This window comes from Scardinius erythrophthalmus, assembly GCF_964197995.2.
Source record: "Scardinius erythrophthalmus genome assembly, chromosome: 21".
Lineage (NCBI taxonomy): Eukaryota > Metazoa > Chordata > Actinopteri > Cypriniformes > Leuciscidae > Scardinius > Scardinius erythrophthalmus.
This window is the reverse complement of record NC_138241.1, coordinates 10,680,014-10,699,579: the sequence shown is the minus strand read 5'-3', so window position 1 is coordinate 10,699,579 and position 19,566 is coordinate 10,680,014. Positions and strand designations below refer to the sequence as shown.

Here is a 19,566-nt window from a genome sequence, read left to right as displayed (position 1 = left end):
GGTTTAGAAATCTTCCACAAATAGCTGCACTCATGCATCTTGATGAGCCCCATCAGAGTAAGTTAATATCGTATGCTCGGCAGATGCCACATCAGATCAGAATGATGGCACTGCAGAACAGACATCTGCTCGTGTGTCAGTGTGTCCCCGCCAATCAATACATCTCATTCCGGTCACTGCCACGTCAGCTCAGACACTTCAATAAAGTAGCTCCTCAGGTATGAACCATCTGGCAGAATTAGTTCAGATTATGTAACATGGGTCTCTTTCTTCTCATTTTTGTGCTGTGCTACACAACAGTACTTCCCGGAGGAATAGGTCTGAATCAACTGCAAAACAACTTTGGCTAGGCTGACTGCGTTATTTCCTGTATGTTAGTGACTAGCCGTCAATACAGCACAGCATGCTTTAGTGAAATATTGATTGGTTCTCATCACTTGTATCATCATGACCAAAGAAACATAATTTGTGCATTTTCTGAAGGAATGGAAGTGGTTTTGCCAGTGCAAAACTGTTGCCAGTGTTGTGGGTGGTTACTAAGGCACTGCTATGCAGTTGCTGAGGTATTTTGAGTCGCTCAGTTGCTAAGGTATTCAAAGTGTTTTTTGCATGTCGCAGTGCAGTTGCTGCAGTTTTTGAGTCTGTTTTAACATGTTGCTACAGTTCCCTAGTGAAAAATAACTCCAAATTAAATTGTAATTATAGTATTTATATCAGTATGTATCAAGTGATATCTCAGCAAATATGTTATTTGTAGTATACTTAGTATGAAATGAATGTTTTTTAAATACATTTTGGTATAGGTTTGTTTTTTTACCAGGGTTGCTTAAGTATTTTAAAGTTCCCCTGTGGTGAAATCCAAGCTTTTAATGTTGTTTATATGTCTATGCTGTGTTTTTAATATGCTTTAAGACAAACCATGTGCAAAGTCCATACCACTGCTGAGTATTTTCTCTTTAAAACTGCAGTGAACTAAAGACAGTCTCAAAAACACAGTTTGAAATCGCTGGTGTTCCTGACATCACAAACTACCTTGCAACCAATCAGGTCAAGGTGTGATCCTCAACGAGTGGATCTCTGAGCTGGTGTGAGTGAGTGGAGGTGGGGCTAATTTGCATATTCATAGAACTGTGTATACTAAACACAATAACTACTACAGGGGAACTTTAAGTGTTTTTCTTTTTTACATGCCGCTTTGAGATTGCTAAAGTAATTTGAATGCCATTTTGTTGCTACACTTTGCTAAGGTAGTTAGAAGGATTTTTAGAATAACATTATGTCATTGTTAAGGTTTTTTTGAGCAGTTTTTAGTATTTTGTTATGGGGTAGTGGATGGTTGCCACAACTTGCCAGAAAGCGATTATCAGAGTCCTGCTCACCTGTACAATGGGGTTTACAGAGATTTGCTTGATCTCGACCAAAGGTTGTTCTTGACCCAGGTTAGAGGCCACAAAGCTGAAGCCGCGGAAGAGCTGGTGTGCGTTAGCGCTGGCTGGAACACCGGGTGAGTCTGTGGACACATACAGAGAAAAATATATTTAGAAAGGCAACAAGGACATAGTCTATCTATGAATGGAAACACACAATTGATCCCATCTGAGCAGTATGAATAGTTTGCACTAAGTGGCAGGACCCGAGGGCTCTTGTAAACAGGTTCTGCTGTTTCAGTTCACTCTAATTTGTTTTTGCACTCTCCCTGTGCTTGCAGGGCACAGACTGTTACGTAAGAATAGTTTCCAGCTCGCTGTCTATCACATTGTATCTGTCATTTAAAAGCAAACACTCTAAAGTATTCTTCCAGACATTCTTTAAATAAAACGGCAAATGAATATTGAGTATTAATGAGTATTAATCTGAAAATCAACTGCAATTTGCATCACCTGTCGGTGTGCGGGATGTAAACTCAGGATCAAAATGAAAGGTGTCCTCTGGTCGGCCCACTGCTGGTTTGAACGGAGGTTTGATTTCTCGTCTGTACAACTTCTGTTAACCAAGAAGACAGACAGCCCATGGCCTGGTCATGATTTACACCATTTAGGACACATAAGCTAATGCTAAGAGTTTAATATATATATATATATATATATATATATATATATATATATATATATATATATATATATATATATATATATATATATATATATATATACTTACATTCCAGTCAATTGTTGCAAAAAATATATGCCTTTTGATTTCTTCCACTCCATCAGGTCCTGCGCCTGCAGAACAACATGAGGACAAACATCCAGTCAGGTAACAGATGGGATTCCCATGAAACATCAGTCTATCTGTGAGTCAGACAATTGTTGAATACAGCTCTACAGCTCAGTTTCCCCTTCTGCTTGACGTTGCTAACCTTTTAAACCCCCAACAAATAGGAATCTAAAAATGCTTTGCTATAGTGCACAGCCAAGGGATACATGTCTTGCATTTCCCAGTTAGCTTGACATCTGGCTGCAAAAGCATCTTCCACTGTTGACGGTGGTCATGGCTGAGCTCCCCTTTGGCTGTGATTTCCATTCTCAAGAGTGACTTCTCTGATTGGTGGAACTCTCTTCAGGGCTATGGGTAATGTAGTTTTCAGCAGGAATTTGACAATTAACACGTTTTGAAAATTAAGCTGAAATAACTACAGAAGCATATTTCATCACGTATAGAATACGTTCAACAATTTTCAACCAGTGCTGTATTGTTGCAATGTCGTAGTATATGTAGACTAACTGTATTTTTACCACCCATGGACAGTAGGATTGACAGGGGGTGGCGCCAAAGTGCATCATAGGTGGTGAAGTTTTTGGCTAAAGAGAATGCCACAGCCCTTTCTCTGTTTTCTCTGTTCCCCGCATGTTTCTACTGCGTAGACAGACAAGTTTTTTAAAAGCATATCTGGCCAGTGGTAACTTACCCCTTATTTCCTGAAAAGATAATATATGCTATCGCTAAAAATAAATGAATAGGATTTTTGGTTCTGGAAACCTACTGTTGCGCTCCACAATTCCACCTCATTAACTATTCCATAATAACATGCATATAAATTGTTCCCTTTCATTTTTAGCATTCATACTATGTTAGTAGTCATAGTCATACACGAGTGAGTCGGGACTTGATTTGGATGCATACACCTTAACGGGGACAGAAGAATACTAAGCCACGGTCAACATCGGGTCTCTATGGCATTTATCTCTGCCTTATAAATTATGGATACGATTCACCCAGCTAAATTCAATCTCAGCTTGACAAACATTCAGCAGCAGCGTCTGGAAGTCTGACTGCAGTCATTCACACAGGAAATCTTCTCTGACTAAAATGAGATTCATGCCCACTGCTGCTGTCATAAGAACAATGTACAATACTATGTTCAACTAAATGAGGTATCACTGTGACCAACATCTGATACATTTATTGAGCTAAGCATTTCATATTATTTACACTATCCCTGCTGGAGAAATAGTTTAAACCAGCGATTTGCTGGTCTTAGCTGGCCCCTAGGCAGCTAGCTGGCCTAGTTTAATGGTTTAAGAATGACCATTCAGCAGAACAACAGATTGGGAGACCAAACCAATATAGATAAACTAAGACTACTAAACTACAATGGCTGGATTAAGAGGGTCTTCTGGAGGAAGGATAGAGGGCAGGTGAATAATATATTGATATTCTTAGTTATGAACGGTAGCTTACCTAATCTATTGGAAGGGTTTCTTTTGAAGAGAGCCCGCAATAAACTCTGGACTTCAGGGCTAAGGAACTGCGGCATGCCCAGTTTTGCCCTGAAAAAAAAAAAAAAAAAAAAAAAAACCTTTAATCTGTTATTAATTTCTGAAAATAAATAAGACTGATGCACAGCCACAAACATCACAAATCATCTTGACAGATCCATTTATGAGGACAATTTATCACAAATCTTTAAACAAACAAACAAACAAAAAAAGAACCTTTCAGATAATGCACAAATACAACAACAGTTCTTACTTGAGAATAAGTGCCATGGTCTCTTTGCGGTCTTTGCCTTGAAATGGCAGGGATCCAGTCAGCATTTCAAACTAGGCACAGTAATAGAAGCATCAGGCTTTGCTCTAGCAGGTTTATTTACGGATGGTACAATAATTGTGTATTCAGCACTGCTTCACAATATCAGCGCATACTAAATCCAAACCTGTCTCCAGTCAGCATGCTTACTCTTATGTAACATTGCTTATGTGAGTGAATTAATTTTAAGGCAAGGATATTTGGAAGTCAGCTAGTTAAATAGGCTGCAGTTTTTAAGTGAGATTCCACAAAACATCGACTGAGACTAGTCCAAATCATGCTTATCAAGTCAAATTTATATAGCGCTTTTCACAATACACATTTTGCAGATTATGGGCCCTATTTTAACGATCTGAAACGCAAGTGTCAAAGCGCAAAGCGCAAGTAACTTTGTGGGCGGGTCACGCTACATTGATTATGGCCAAGCATGCGCCCTTAAAATAGCATATGAATAACATGCGCAACACGCCACTGACTTTAAACTATTTTTTCCTGGTTAGTGGCGCAATTGTTTTCTAAACCTGCAAAATAGCATGAAGGAACCTTTGCGCCGGAACACGCCTCCTTTTTTGCGCTGAACCGCCCAGGGAGCGCAAGTTCATTCCCTAGTTTAGCGACGTGCTTCTGTGGAGGGAAAAGCGCGCTTTGCGCGGGTGCAAAATAGGAATGATACATGCGTCGGTGTACAAAGTCAATTGCGCTGGGTGCAAGATAGGGCCCTATAACTGTGCGATAATGCAGTTTATAAATGGTTAACAAAGTAGAACTTTTAATCCAATAATAATTTTTCAATTGGTTCCAGTCATTTCTGTACCACAAAAGGCCACCAACATCAGGTTGTCCTGTTCAAAACTCACTCCTTTGGCTGAGCCAGTTGTGATTTGTCAGCCCAATGGGTCAAGGTTTGGCTGCTTAGCATGGCTCAATTAGCCCCCATTGGTAGATTTGGTCGGGGCTGCTAAGCAGAAATGACATATTTCACTTTTAAACATTTCAAACTCCTTTTAACTGTCTTTTAACTGTTTTTTAAAGTCAGGTGTCATATCCATCTGAGCTCTTGATACTTATAATAAGTGTGCACCTCTTCAAAAGTTATTTGTTCCAACAATGGCTGCGAGTCATTTGCTGCTGAGGAAATGGAAATTCTCAAGGGACGTACCCTCATATAGAAGCAATTACCGGCAACAGCTTAAGGCAATAATATTGGTATTAATAGACAAATCTGTGGCCCAGTGCAGCAGCAGATATCCACTGAAGTCCTTTATCTATTGAGGAAGTGTCCAATCAATATATCATTTTTTAGACTCATTGCTAACTTTAAGTTTAGCAACTCTTGCTAATGCTGTGTTCCATTCAAAGTCAGATTTAGGATATTCCTACTTAACATAAGGTGACCAGATTTATCTCTTATCAGACTTATCTGTCTTGTTTTCTCCCCTGTCTTCTGTCCAGCTCACTGATTTGGCTTTGATCCTCGTCTGTCACTATCACTCGCATCACATCGCTGGTGAGTCTTATTACAGCTGGCAACCACAGGAAAGAACTGGTTTTCTACCTGTTTGACTCACCGGTGTCGCCCATAGTGTTGGGGCATCCTTGGCTCTGTCAACCCTCATGTTAACTGGGCAGAGGGCACCATTCTTGCTTAGTAATTATCTTGTTTTTTTAGTGCATAACAGAAACTATTATGTATATTTAAAAAATACTTCACAATAACGAAATGGTTTTCGAAGTTGTCTTTATTTATAACTTAAACATTGACTAATATTTGTTTTGTTGTTGTTGAATTCTACTTTCATATTATAGCTAATGTAGCCGTTATTTATGGTAAAATTAAGTTGCAGAAAAGTAACCCAAAAAAAGCAAATAAAAAAAGATTTACCTATATTAATAACATTTTGGCTTGTATCTTAGAAAATATATTAATTAAGTATGGTATGTACTTTATAATAAATAAACATTTTACTGTGTATTAATGTATTGTCTTTGGGAAAATAAATATTTTTGATCAATATTAAATCCAAATTTAAGGTTTGATCCAAACCATAAATATAAAGAGAAAAACTAATAAATCTGGGGGTAACAAATTAAAGTTGGTTTTCAGTGCATTATTCAATTGTCACTTTAAGTGACAAAAAACTTTTCAAGTAAAAATTTGACATTCTGAGTTGAATGGAAAGCAGCATAGCAAAGCTAGTTAATGCATTAAAATAACATTAAAACATAGTCTAACACTAATGAAATGTGCTTAATTTTGCTGTGAGAACCCCACAGATCTACGACCACATCCTTCATCCCTAGGCTAGTGCTGCACGTGTTCAACACTTAAACACTGCAGTGCTCACATAGCCGTCTATGATCACAATCTGCAAGGGCACTTACCATTAAGACTCCAAAGGACCACCAGTCAGCACTTTGAGTGTGACCTCGTCTATTGACAACCTCTGGGGCCATGTACTCGATCGTCCCACAGAACGAGTACGCTCGTTTGTCATGGTCGATTGCCTCTTTGCTCAGGCCAAAATCTGAGAGAGCAGAGAAGATATTAAACCATCAACATATGGCCCCTTTCGTCGATGGCAAATGTTGGACCGTGGCGAAAGCAAATAAACAAAATTCTGCTCACCTGTGATCTTTATGTGGCCTTCTTCATCAAGGAGAATGCTGGGAAGGTGAAGCAACAGTCGATTACATTTCATTTTTATATAACTGTGTAGAGAGCAGCTACAGAATTAAAATGAGATAGAGAGGATATTTACTAGTTCTTTACAAAAGTACAAACCTCTGTATATCAATAACATCTTAGAAATATGTTTAACACTTTAGAAAGATGTTAACATCTTAGAAAGATGTTTAGAAAGAAACATTGTTAAAAGCGCTATATAAAATGAAGAGTTAGTTGTATGCACAGAAATGTCACAACTTGCCATATTAATATAGTAATAAATATTTATAAGGAATTATATTCAATAACACAAAGAAAGAATTATAATACAGAATTATGAATAATTTGATCTTTTTGATTGCACTGATTACATTCCAAATATGTTTTAGTATTTAATTAAATATTTAATTCACAGAATTAACCATGAAAAGACATTAAAACTGATTATTAAAATTAAAAGCATTTCCCTTTCAAGGGAACTCGCGCTGCGTCAAACGCTGCGGGAACGCCCCTGCGTGATTGCGTCATGAAGCACTCGTGAAATCAGTCCAATGGCGTGACGAGACGTCATAGGCGGGTGACGTCATTGACCAGGAAACTATAAAGCACCCCTGAACCAAACAATGTCAGCTTCTGTGTCTTCACAAGCGCTCTATGTGAAATTGTTCTGTCTATTTGATGTGTGTTTGTCTCTCAATATATATATATAAAAATGAGCAAGCAGCAGTTTAAGCAGTGTGTTACTCCCTGCCCTCGTTTTCTCACGGGTGGGGATACACACGAGCTTTGTGTGATGTGTTTGGGACCGGAGCATGCTCAGGCAGCTCTCGAGGGGGCTGCCTGCGAGCATTGTGAGAAGCTGGCAATGAAAACTCTCCGGTCCCGCCGAGCACTCTTTGAGGAGGGTGCTTCGGCTCGCGTGCCTCAGGGCTCTGGTCCCGCTGCTGCCGATGCACGGCGGAGGCGCGCGTCCTGGGGTTCGCAGATGGATCTAACGGCGGGGCTAGAGACAGGAGATCCCCTATCTCTTCCTTTACCCGTTGGATCTGACACTTCAGTTCGCGAGTCAGAAGCACGCGCGGCGGCTCGCGCTGAAGTGCAGGTGCAGCAGCACTCCAGTTCTGAGGAACTGGATGTTGTAAACCTGGAAATAGATGAAAATGAAAGTTTTTCACCACCACACACACGCACACACACACAAGAGGAGCTTTTGGAGGTTGTCACTCGGGCTGTTGCTAGATTAAATTTAGATTGGCCAGCCAATGAGCAGGAAGCCCGTCAGTCAAAAAGCAAATTAGATGAACGCTTTCTGCCATCCAGATCACAACCTCCAAAGCGGGGCTTACCGTTCTTTCCTGACCTCCACACTGAGGTGTCGAAGTCATGGATTAGACCGGCATCATTTAGAGTATTTAACCCAGCAACATCTGAATACTCAAATATAATGGGTTTAAAAGAACATGGTTATGTGGCGATGCCTCAGGTGGAAGAGACACTTGCGAGCAATCTGTCCCCTGAGTCTGCATCGTCGCTGAAAGCCCCGCAGCTGCCCACTAAGCCAGTAAAAACAACATCGGTTTTAGTGAGTAGGGCATACTCTGCAGCAGGTCAGGCGGCCACCAGTTTACATACTATGGCGGTCTTACAGGCATATCAGGCGGACCTGCTGAAAGACAGATGATGAGTGTGAAGAAGTAGGGAGAGAAACAATAGCGGAGATCAGGAGGGCAGCTGATTTGTCTCTTCACGGAGAGGCATCTTTGGTTGAATTTATCTGACATCAAGGAAAGAGATAAAAAATTCTTGTTAGATGCTCCTGTCTCCCCTGCCGGCCTTTTTGGCAACTCAGTAAACTCGGTCGTCGATAGGTTTCAAGAAACAAAAAAGCAGGCAGCGGCTTTCCAAAAATTTCTCCCCCGAAAAATTTATGTCTCTGGGGCTGCTGGGCGGGAGCAGCCCCAGTCGAGTACGCCCTCCTCTCATAGAGCCGAGCAAAAATTGAGCGTGGCTGCCCATGCTCCCCCACAGAGAGACTGGGGGTCGGGACAGCGCGCTCAGCCGAGGTCTTCCCGAGGTAGAGCAGATCTGAGGACTGTGATTATCTCCAGGAAGGCCTCGGCGAAGAAATCTGAGCAGCCCTGAGCATTCTGATGGCAGTCTGAGCATTCTGATGGCAGCCCCCTCCGAGGGGAAGCGGTGTGTCGAGGCACTTGCCTCCTCTCGGTGCCATCAGGGGGCCGTGTTGCCAACCCTGCCACCTCTGGTGCTTCAGGGCGCAGCGGTCCTCAGCGAGTTCAAATGTCCATGTCCGCCCAGAAACGTAGCGGCGTGGGGAAGCTCGCACCCTCCGAGGAGGGTTCGAAGTGGGTCAGTTTGGTTGCTTCCTGCCGGTGCGCTGTTTCAGGACACCGAGCTGGCTGCTCAAATAACATCAGAGGCCAGCCTCGAGAGGCTGGTTCCCTTAGTAGATTATCTGGCAGCGTGGAAACTTCTGCCAAATGTCTCAGACTGGGTCCTGCATACAGTGAAAAAAGGGTACAGAATTCAGTTCGGGTCACGCCCACCCAGGTTCAACGGGGTGGTACACACGGTAGTAAACACCAGGCTCTGGTGATGGAAGGAGAAGTACAGACGCTTCTGCAAAAAGAGGCTATAGAGAGGGCTCCTCCCCACAGCAGAGAGTCAGGGTTTTACAGCCCGTACTTCATAGTTCCAAAGAAGGGTGGAGGGTTGCGGCCCATTTTAGATCTACGCCAGATAAATCGAGCAGTCAAAAAATTTAAATTCAAAATGCTCACGTTAAAACAGATCGTGTGTCAGATCAGGTCCGAGGACTAGTGTGTCACAATAGACCTAAAAGACGCATACTTTCACATCTCCATCCTTCCGCAACACAGGAAGTTCCTCAGGTTTGCTTTCAGGGGCGAAGCGTACCAGTATCGGGTTCTTCCATTTGGCCTAGCACTGTCACCCCGCACGTTCACAAAGTGCGTGGATGCAGCTCTGGCTCCCCTGAGACTCCAGGGCATCCGCATGCTGAATTATATAGACGACTGGCTCATCCTGGCACAGTCAGAACATCAGGCGGCTCAGTATCGAGATGCTGTGCTAGCTCATATGAAGACGTTGGGGTTAAGGCTAAATGTAAAGAAAAGCGTGTTAGTTCCACAACAGAATACCACTTTTCTGGGCGTAGTATGGGACACAAAGACCATGAGAGCCCGTTTGGCGCCCGCCAGGGTAAAATCGATCCTGGAAGCCGTGCGCAGGATAAGACTAGGCCAGTCACTCACTGTAGTACAGTTTCAGAGACTCTTGGGTTTGATGGCAGCAGCGTCCAACGTGATTCCTTTTGGCCTGCTGTACATGAGACCCTTACAGTGGTGGCTCAAGACCAGGGGGTTCTCCCCGAGGGGAAATCCGTTTCGCATGATCAAGGTCACGCGGCGATGCCTACGTGCCTTAGTTATGTGGAAAGATCCTTGGTTCTTGTCCCAGGGTCCAGTGCTGGGAGCTCCTTGTCATCGCTTAACGCTAACGACGGATGCTTCCCTCACCGGTTGGGGGGCGACCATGAGTGGGCGCTCAGCTCAGGGTCTGTGGAGCGGCCATCAGCTTTCCTGGCACATAAACCAGCTGGAGCTGAGGGCCGTATTTCTGGCACTCAGACACTTTCTCCCAGACCTCAGCGGCCACCATGTGTTGGTTCGCACGGACAATACAGCGGTGGTCTCTTACATAAATTGCCAGGGGGGATTACGATCTCGCCGACTTTGTAAGTTGGCACATCAAGTTCTGGTTTGGGCCCAGGGGAAGTTGCTATCAGTTCGGGCACTTTATATTCCGGGGTATATGAACAAGACGGCAGACTCTCTGTCGAGACAGGGAGTGGTGCCGGGGGAATGGAGACTCCACCCGAGGTGGTGGAGCTCCTTTGGAGCCGATTCGGGCAAGCTCAGGTGGATCTGTTCGCGTCTCGAGAGACAACGCACTGTCCCCTGTATTATTCCCTAACGCACCCAGCCCCCCTGGGGTTGGATGCCATGGTACAGACATTGCCGAGGCTATGTCTGTATGCCTTTCCCCCTCTGGCATTACTACCAGGAGTTTTGGAGAGAGTACGCCGGGACGGGGTTCGGCTGTTATTGATAGCCCCATTCTGGCCGGGCCGAGTGTGGCTGTCAGACATTGTGTCCCTCCTCGAGGGTCCTCCGTGGGAAATTCCGGTCAGGAGGGACCTTCTCTCCCAGGCGTCAGGGTCGGTGTTGCACCTGCGTCCGGAGCTGTGGAAACTGTGGGCCTGACCTCTGAGGGGGTTCAGCTCATAGATTCAGGTCTTTCTACTGAGGAGACCATGTTGCACTCCAGAGCTCCTTCTACGAGGAGGCTTTATGTCCTAAAATGGCTGCCCAGTTGGTTCAGTGCTAGATTTTCTTCAAGAAAAGTTTTCTTCGGGGTTGTCCCCCTCCACCTTAAAAGTATACGTGTCAGCTATATCTGTCTATCACGTTCCTCTAGAGGGTGCATCAGTGGGGAGACACCCATGGGTAACTCGCTTCCTCCGTGGTACTTTGAGGTTAAGGCCTGTGGCACGCTCAAGGGTGCCGACCTGGGATTTGGCCATTGTATTAGAAGGCCTAGCCCTGGCCCCCTTTGAGCCTATTGAATAGGTGCCAGAGAAATTTCTTACATTAAAAACTCTGCTCTTTCTATCTATCTCTTCTATTAAAAGAATCCGGGATTTACAAGCACTGTCGGTTGCTCCCTCGTATCTTGAGTTTGCGCCTGGTATGGTGAAAGCGTTCTTGTTTCCAAGAGAAGGATATGTACCTAAGGTCCCCACTAATGTGGCGGGTCCGATAATGTTGCAGGCCTTTTCTCCGCCTCCATTCCAAAACCAGGACCAGGAGAAATTAAACTTACTTTGCCCAGTTAGGGCTTTAGACGCATATGTCCACAGAGCTGCCCTGTGGCACAAGTCTAATCAACTGTTTGTATGCTTTGGGTCCCCGAGTAAAGGGAAGCCCGCATCTAAGCAGACTTTGAGTAAGTGGATAGTCAAGGCTATATCACTTGCATATAAGTCGGCCGGTCATCCCTCACCACTAAAGATCCGAGCCCACTCGACTAGGAGTATGGCTGCTTCTATGGCCCTATTGTCAGGGGTTTCGCTTCAGGTGGTATGTGATGCGGCAGGGTGGTCCTCTCCGCACACTTTTGTAAAGTTTTATAACCTGGATGTGGGTTCTACTCTGGGTTCTCGGGTGCTTCTAGTATAATGTGCATGACGATTTCACATATACAGGCACTTGAGGACTATGGCGACGTGGGTATTCAGTTCCCGCAGCGCTTGATGCAGCGCGAGTTCCCTCAGGTTACGTATGTAGAGACTTTTGAGAGGGAACGAGACGCTGCTTCGCTTTGCCATACTCCCGGCATGCCTGTGACCAACTTGTTCGACCTATCAGAAGCTGACATTGTTTGGTTCAGGGGTGCTTTATAGTTTCCTGGTCAATGACGTCACCCGCCTATGACGTCTCGTCACGCCATTGGACTGATTTCACGAGTGCTTCATGACGCAATCACGCAGGGACGTTCCCGCAGCGCTTGACGCAGCGTCTCGTTCCCTCTCAGGGAACCATGGTTACATACGTAACCTGAGACGTTTTCCTTCTACTGTGAAATAAAATTTTGGCAAAACTGCCTACCGCTACACCCACTTTTACTGTTAATTATGTTTATTTTCAAGAACAAATATATTTTTTGTACAGAGACAATGCTTTTTTTTTTTTTTGGAATTGAAATGTCTCCCCAACTAACCCAGAACAGACTGCCTTAGAAGAAATCAATTAAACAGTTACAATTATTAAAAATAAATGAATACAATTAAGAATTATGATATACATTAAAGTAAATATCACAGGATTTGAGAGTTCAACAAGGTAAATGCTACACCTTTTAATTTTGCAGGGGTGACAAGATTGAGGATATGTGTTCTTAATGAATGTACCGGTGCAGTGTCTTTTGGATTGCCTTTGCCTATTTGCCATTAATCACCTATGACAGGTCTCAGAACAGCGTGCCCTTAAGAGATCTTAAGAGCCCTCCATTGAGACCTGCTCTCTGGCCACCTCCATTTTCAACTTCTAAAATGAGAACCAGACAGTATAACTCTTATAGCTTTCTGACTTTCATTATTTCCAACAATGAACTTCCCACACGAGCCAATTCAGTGTGCAGGTGAGCTGGGTTTTGGTCAAATTTTTGAGTAGATATGAGAGAGACAAGCCCTGAAAGAGCATTACTGTATAGGAAGGATTATATTAAGGGGATAGTAGTCGTACACCATGGCTCAAAAATGAGGATTTATTTTTTTCCCGCTGGTCGGTCAGACCAGTACTTCAGGTGCTGGATGCAAGAAAAAAAATTGGTAAAGGGTAAATTATAAGATTCTGAGGAAGTACTCATTTTTTTCTTAAGAACATCTTAATATTCTTGTTAAGAATGATATGACATGCTTAGACATTGATTGTATACTAGCCTACTCATGTGGGTTGCATTGTCTATTACAATAAATTCAATACTTCAACATTATACAAACTTAATGATAAATACATCCTTTTCTTTAAGAGTTCTCTCAGGCTCTCTCTATCTGCTAAATACTCATAGTATTTTTTTTTTCATTTGCCTATGTCACGGAGTCACTCATTACATCCACTCAGCCATCAGCACCAGATCAGCCCACTCCTTCATCTTCACCGGAATTCTAATCACCTGCACCTGTTCATCCTCATCACCTTCACCATATCAAGCCTGCACTCCCATTCCCTGATCTACATCATCATCAACCTCACTTCCTTCATCTTCATTTGCGTTACAGTCAGCTAAGTCCTACGTGTCATCTAGTATTACCATCCTTCACCTGTTGTGTTCTGTTTTGCTCCCGCTCTGTCAATAAACTGTTTATTTTACATTCACCGTCTGTTCCCTTCTGTCGTGACCGTCTACAGGTGTGCTAAATTATAAAATATTATAGTAGTATGCATTATTTATTTATTTGACAGTTTGAAAGTTTAGAATGTAAGATTTGTTCATGTTTTTGAAAGAAGTCTCTTTTGCTCACCAAGGCTGCATCTATTTAATCAAAATACAGTAAAAACAGTAATATTGTGAATATAAAATAATGTTTTCAATTTTTTTAAATGTATTTCATTCCTGTGATAGAAGGCTGAATTTTCATCATTACTCCAGTCTTCAGAGTCACGATCCTTCAGAAAATCATTATAATATTGTGTTCAAATAATTTTGTAAAAGTTGTGCAGCTTAATAATTAATGGAAATTGTGATACATTTTAATGGAAACTGTGATACATTTTCTTTTTTCTTTTTTTCTTCAGGATTCTTTAATGAATAGAAAGTTCAAAAGAACAGCATATTTGAAATGTAATCCTTTGTAACATTATAAACCTTATATTTAATAGTTATTACTTAAAACATCTTACTAAGGCCAAACTTTTGAACAGAAGTGAATGCTGCTAGTTTTATACTGTAATGCTTAATATTTAATATTTAAAACAACCCAATACATTTTTTTTCCTACAAAATGGTAGTTAAGAATGTTATTTCCTAAGAATGTACTTGCCCTGACAACATTTTCATCACAAGATTTATTTTTCATTATTACCAAATTTATGTATGAATTTATGTATTATATCTGTCAGAAAAAAAATTACGATAACTTTAACTTAACTTTAACATTTTTCCTTTTTTTTTCGTAACTCAAGAAGGTAAATGATGGCATACACATTATACAGATTACAGAACACGTTTAAGGAACAAAAACAAGTATGATCAATAACCTTCAACACCAATAACACTCTCACACCGATGTCATCCTTATCGTTGAGCCCTGTACATATTTCAGTCTAATGTAAGGGGAAAAGCTTTGCCAAGCACTCTGAAATCAGCAGAAGGACACAAAACAGATGCAATTGCATAAGAAACAGAAGCAGCACAGGAAGCTGTCTGGTTAGTTGCATCACCCAATTTGAACCTCTGAATTATGACTGTAATTACATGAGAGTTTCACGGAGATCTCTTTGACTCTAATCCAGATGTGGATTATACTACTGCTTGAAAAAACAGGACTTAAACCCTCCTGAAAATCACGTCCAATCAAGGTTCTGCTGAGGTTATCAACACAAGGTCAATCTTGTGACCTTACAGGCATAAGGTCACTATCTAGGGCACTTAAATAGGCTGCATTGTAAATTAGAACACATGATCGCTATTTACTGATAATATACATGGGGCTTGGTCTTACTTCTCTGGTTTTAGATCTCGGTAGATGATGCCCAGACTATGAAGATGATCCAAAGCCAAGGCCAGCTCAGCCAAATAGAACTTCACATCTTCTTCGGTAAACATAACCTAGAGAGAAAAAAAAATATCATAACTAATTTTTCATTTAGCTGTTGCTTTTACAGAAATATAAATCCTCTTAGGATTAGGGATTTGAACAAGACCAGTACATTTTGTCATGTAACGCGTCCCGCACAGTTTGTGATATGGACATAAATGATACCTCAAACCATGCAGCTTATTGAGGGGAGGTGTGTTATTACTTTTTCTCAGAAATCAGACTTATGACTTTCATCTGATGGAAAAAAATCCCCCACACTACACATTTGTGGGTGGGCTCTTTTTGAATTTTGTAAAGCAAACACCTAGCAAGTAGCAACCCCATAGCAACTCCCTGGCAACCATCCACAACACCACTTGTAATGTAAAAATCTACAAAATTCCTCAAAACTTACAATAAAAGGTTATTACAAAGACAGCCCTCTTGGGCTTTACCTGTAGATAAATGTCTCTCTCAAACACTAGGTTGCACCTCAATGTGAACGGATGATGTATTTGCGATGTTGCTTTAAAAATATTCCAGATCATTTCTTAAAATAGTATTATCAATTCGCTATGTTCTGAGTTATAACTTAATAACTATTTAGCAAGACTCAACCTGCAGTTTGTAAAATGGGAAATATATTTATGGTAATACACTTAGAATTTACAACAAAAGCTGGTTGTAAATAACCCAGCATAATCCTTTAATGGAGGACCTGCCCAGAGACAGATCTTAAATAAAACTACAGGAACACAGAGTGTTCTTGTATTTGGAAGACCAAACACTGCTCTTTTCACAGCTAATTTTAATCACAGGGAGATTTATTTAGACTGCGTAGAGAGCATCAGGGGATAGACAGTGCCATATTGAGGAGAGTACATTGGCGTAACAAGTTCCAGCCAGGAGAGCAGCAGCTGTTTCAGCCAAATGAGACATTTGAGCACCAGCGGTAATTAATTTACGTCTCACTTCCCAAGCATGGTTCTGCTCAGAGGATCACAATTAAATCAAGAGCACAAATCTCTAGGTGGAAGTGCTCCAGTTTCTTTTTTTAATTCCGAGAGACTGATTAGAAGTAAATGTGCAGGAGTTGCTCTTACAGTGCAATGCCACTGTAATTGGTCTATAAACCTTTTTGTCCAATGAAATCTCTAGAGTGAGATGAGAATGTCCCTCACCCCAAAACCACATACCATTGACTAGCATTAGCAAATAGCCAATCAAAGTTTATGGCTGTTATGTAAACTAAAGGCTATTGGCTATTTAAAAACAAAAATAGTGTGCAAAAGTGCCCACCATTTATTTTTGTTTTGTAGGTGTTTGTTTAAGACCTATAAGCCATGTATCATGCCAACCAGCTACAAGAAGAATTATAACATTACTACCTTTGATTTGAAGCAAAAAAGAATTGGAAAATTGGACAAAATGTCATCATAGATACATGACTGTAAACTCAATGGCTTTAGCAAGAACTACAATCACATGAAGCATTGCGAATGACAATCAAAACAAAAGCGATGGATAAAACAATTGATTTAAAGATGTTGATTATGTATATACGTATATATTGTTTATCGCAAAATATGCAAATATATACACAATTATTCAATTAGTTTGAGAGCATAGGGAGACTATTTCATCATTCACAGGGCTTCTTTCGGCATAATTTCCTTGTTTCTATTCTCTGATTGGTAAAGATTTCTTTGCAGAATCATGCAATGCAGTTTTTCTCCTGGACTTCCACTGTTGAACATGATTATTTAAAAAAATAAGTTGAAATAATGCAGGCTTATGGATTCAACAAAATCATACACCATAGATTAAGTTATCATTAAAAATCACTTTCTCTAATAAATGGCATTTTTACTTCCGGAACCCGACTGTTGCACTCCATAACAAGCTCTTTGATATATCCCGTTCCAACTTCCTGTTTGAATTTGAATGTTTTGCAACGCAGGAAAGAAAACTGTGCATGTCAAGCCCTTTCATGGAGTCTTTTTGACTGATTCCTTAAACCAGTTCAAAAGAGCCATTCATTATATGTTTATTGTATGCATTTATTGTATTGTATAAAGACTACAAATGTTAAAGTGCATTTATTATGTTATTTTAAAGGTTACTAATTTAGTTTTGGAGGTCCCCTACAATAGGTTTGCATGCATTCAAGGTCAAAAACACTATACTATAATATACACTGCAGGATCACCTCTTTTCTCACATTGTCTGAAACGTTTCAATCATGGATCCGGTCTCTCTAAACCCCTCCTTTCTGAGTGCCTACTCTGGTCTACAGCACATGTCAGAAATGAAACACCCATTGCTATATCTGAATTTTAGCTCTGGAAACTTCCTCAGCATTTGTGTACGCAGTGATATGAACAGTCACAATGGCGTCGGTTCTACCATATAAATTCGAGCCAGAGTCCAGTAATGAAACATTGGAAGAAGTACCTGATCAACCTAAACCTATCGGAAGATTGACTTGAGCATGACATTGTCTTACATTGTAGATAAAATGTTCACTTCCTCATCCTTTGGAATTGCATGCAAAGTGGATTTGATTTCGCAGCGTACAAAACAGTGTCCTCTCGACATGTCGACAACACAAACCAAACTCTTCCAGGCCTCAGCTATAAATAATGTTTTTGAGTGCAGGTCAAAGTAGACGTTTACAGGCAGTCAATGACGACCATAGTGGGCATTATGCAAATTTGTTTCAAAACTATGTAGGTTTGTGCAAGGAGTAAGGAGTTATTGATGACTCGTTTCAGGCAGTTCTGAATCGGTTCTTTCTTTAGGAAGATAAGAAATTAATTTGTCTTGCACTTTGATCTTTGAAACTTAGCAGACCATTTACATTCACAAACAGTTATATTACACACCAGCGCTCGAAGTGGGCCAGTACTCCCCCTTCCCACCCAGAACACGATTTCAACCAAGGGGGACACATATCCTGTGACATGTTATATAGTTCTCAATATTATATGAGTGATCATGGATGTGATTCAGTCACCATTTGCTGAGTGCAATTACTTGGCATAATTGTCACTTTCTAAAATTACAGCAGTCAATTATTCACTGAAAGACACCCCGAGGAGAAAAGTGGTTTTAACAATTCATCCCTGATTCTATATAATCTTGTTATCCTAAAGCAAAGTGGCCAATATGATGTACAATGACACAAAATGCTCCACAAGCAATTAATAAGGACAACTATCTCTACACGACCAGAATACAGGCTGAACAATGTGACCGATGAAGAGTGGCGTGTGCAATAAAGCCTAGACAGGTGGAGAAAACGGGCTATTTAGCCGAGCGGAGGAGCATGGCCAATGAGTCACATTAATCAAAGTCTGAAGGAAACGTCTGCTCCAGATAAGTGTGGGGCTGTTTTCATCAGAGCGGCCAGATATCTCAACTCTCTTTTACTGGGTTAAAGGCATCACGTGCTGGAGCTTAGCAGAAGATTTAAAAAATATAGGCAACAATAAAAGCATCACAACCTGACTGTGAGAGTCGCACAGGAATAATGTGTGTGAACATGATCTAAACTGAATCCATGATGGTACAGAACACAGTAGAATCGCCATTAAGGATTGACAGATCGATTGATTTTCAACTTTTTCTAACCAAAATATTAATTCGATTTTTACATATTCTGATTAAAATGTGAGCATGTGCCGTAATGCTATAATACTATATGCCATACAGTAATACACTAAATTATATTCTCAAACTATATTTATTATATTATATTTATTTTGATTTAATATTAATCAGAAATATTTATTTTCCCAAACACAAAAACATTCATAAAAGTAAAAAGATTATTTATTTTAAAGAACATAGCATACTTCATCAAAATATGTTCTTTAGACACAAGCCAAAATGTAACCTAATACTGTATAGACTTTTTACAACGTAATTTAACCAAAAAACAAAAACAAAAGCTAAATTAGCTATAATATGAAAGTAGAATTTTCACTTTAAAGGCACACTAGGTAATTTTTCGCCACTAGAGGTCATTTATTCAAAACAAAGGCATAGCTTGATGACGCCCTGATTTTGCGGAATCATGGGAGTTGTTGTCTCTATACACTGTACATCGTGGAGAATACGACGATAGGACTCAGGCAGAAATCATATTCATGGATGACCGGTAATATATCAAAGATTTATTAACGTTACGAAAGCCGTTGGAGTGGAAGGAGGCCGCAGGAGCGATTGTTAATGAGAGACGAGCGCGGCACACGACTCGAGAGCAGTGGAACTTTTATTATCCCGCACAGCACTGTTTTATCATACACTCTCAGAAAAAAAGGTACAAAAGCTGTCACTGTGGCGGTACCTTTTCAAAAGGTATACCTTTGTACCTAAAGAGTGCATTTAAGTCCATCAAAGGTACATATTGGTACCAAACATGTACATATTGGTACCTAAATGGTACATATTAGAACCCTTTTAAAGG

The 19,566-nt window shown here is 41.0% G+C and overlaps 1 protein-coding gene across 1 annotated transcript in view; it reads right to left on the bottom strand.

Annotated features, from left to right (window-relative positions):
* rps6ka2 (ribosomal protein S6 kinase, polypeptide 2) overlaps positions 1 to 19,566 on the bottom strand; it is a gene marked incomplete at both ends in the record, with an annotated part of 67,670 nt that overhangs the window by 14,267 nt on the left and 33,837 nt on the right. Inside the window, 8 exons of the mRNA XM_081350909.1 lie at positions 1,380 to 1,510; positions 1,881 to 1,983; positions 2,158 to 2,222; positions 3,682 to 3,770; positions 3,973 to 4,043; positions 6,412 to 6,554; positions 6,656 to 6,693; positions 15,018 to 15,124. Of these exons, the coding sequence (XP_081207035.1) occupies positions 1,380 to 1,510; positions 1,881 to 1,983; positions 2,158 to 2,222; positions 3,682 to 3,770; positions 3,973 to 4,043; positions 6,412 to 6,554; positions 6,656 to 6,693; positions 15,018 to 15,124 (747 nt within the window). The remainder of the gene's footprint in view (positions 1 to 1,379; positions 1,511 to 1,880; positions 1,984 to 2,157; positions 2,223 to 3,681; positions 3,771 to 3,972; positions 4,044 to 6,411; positions 6,555 to 6,655; positions 6,694 to 15,017; positions 15,125 to 19,566) is intronic.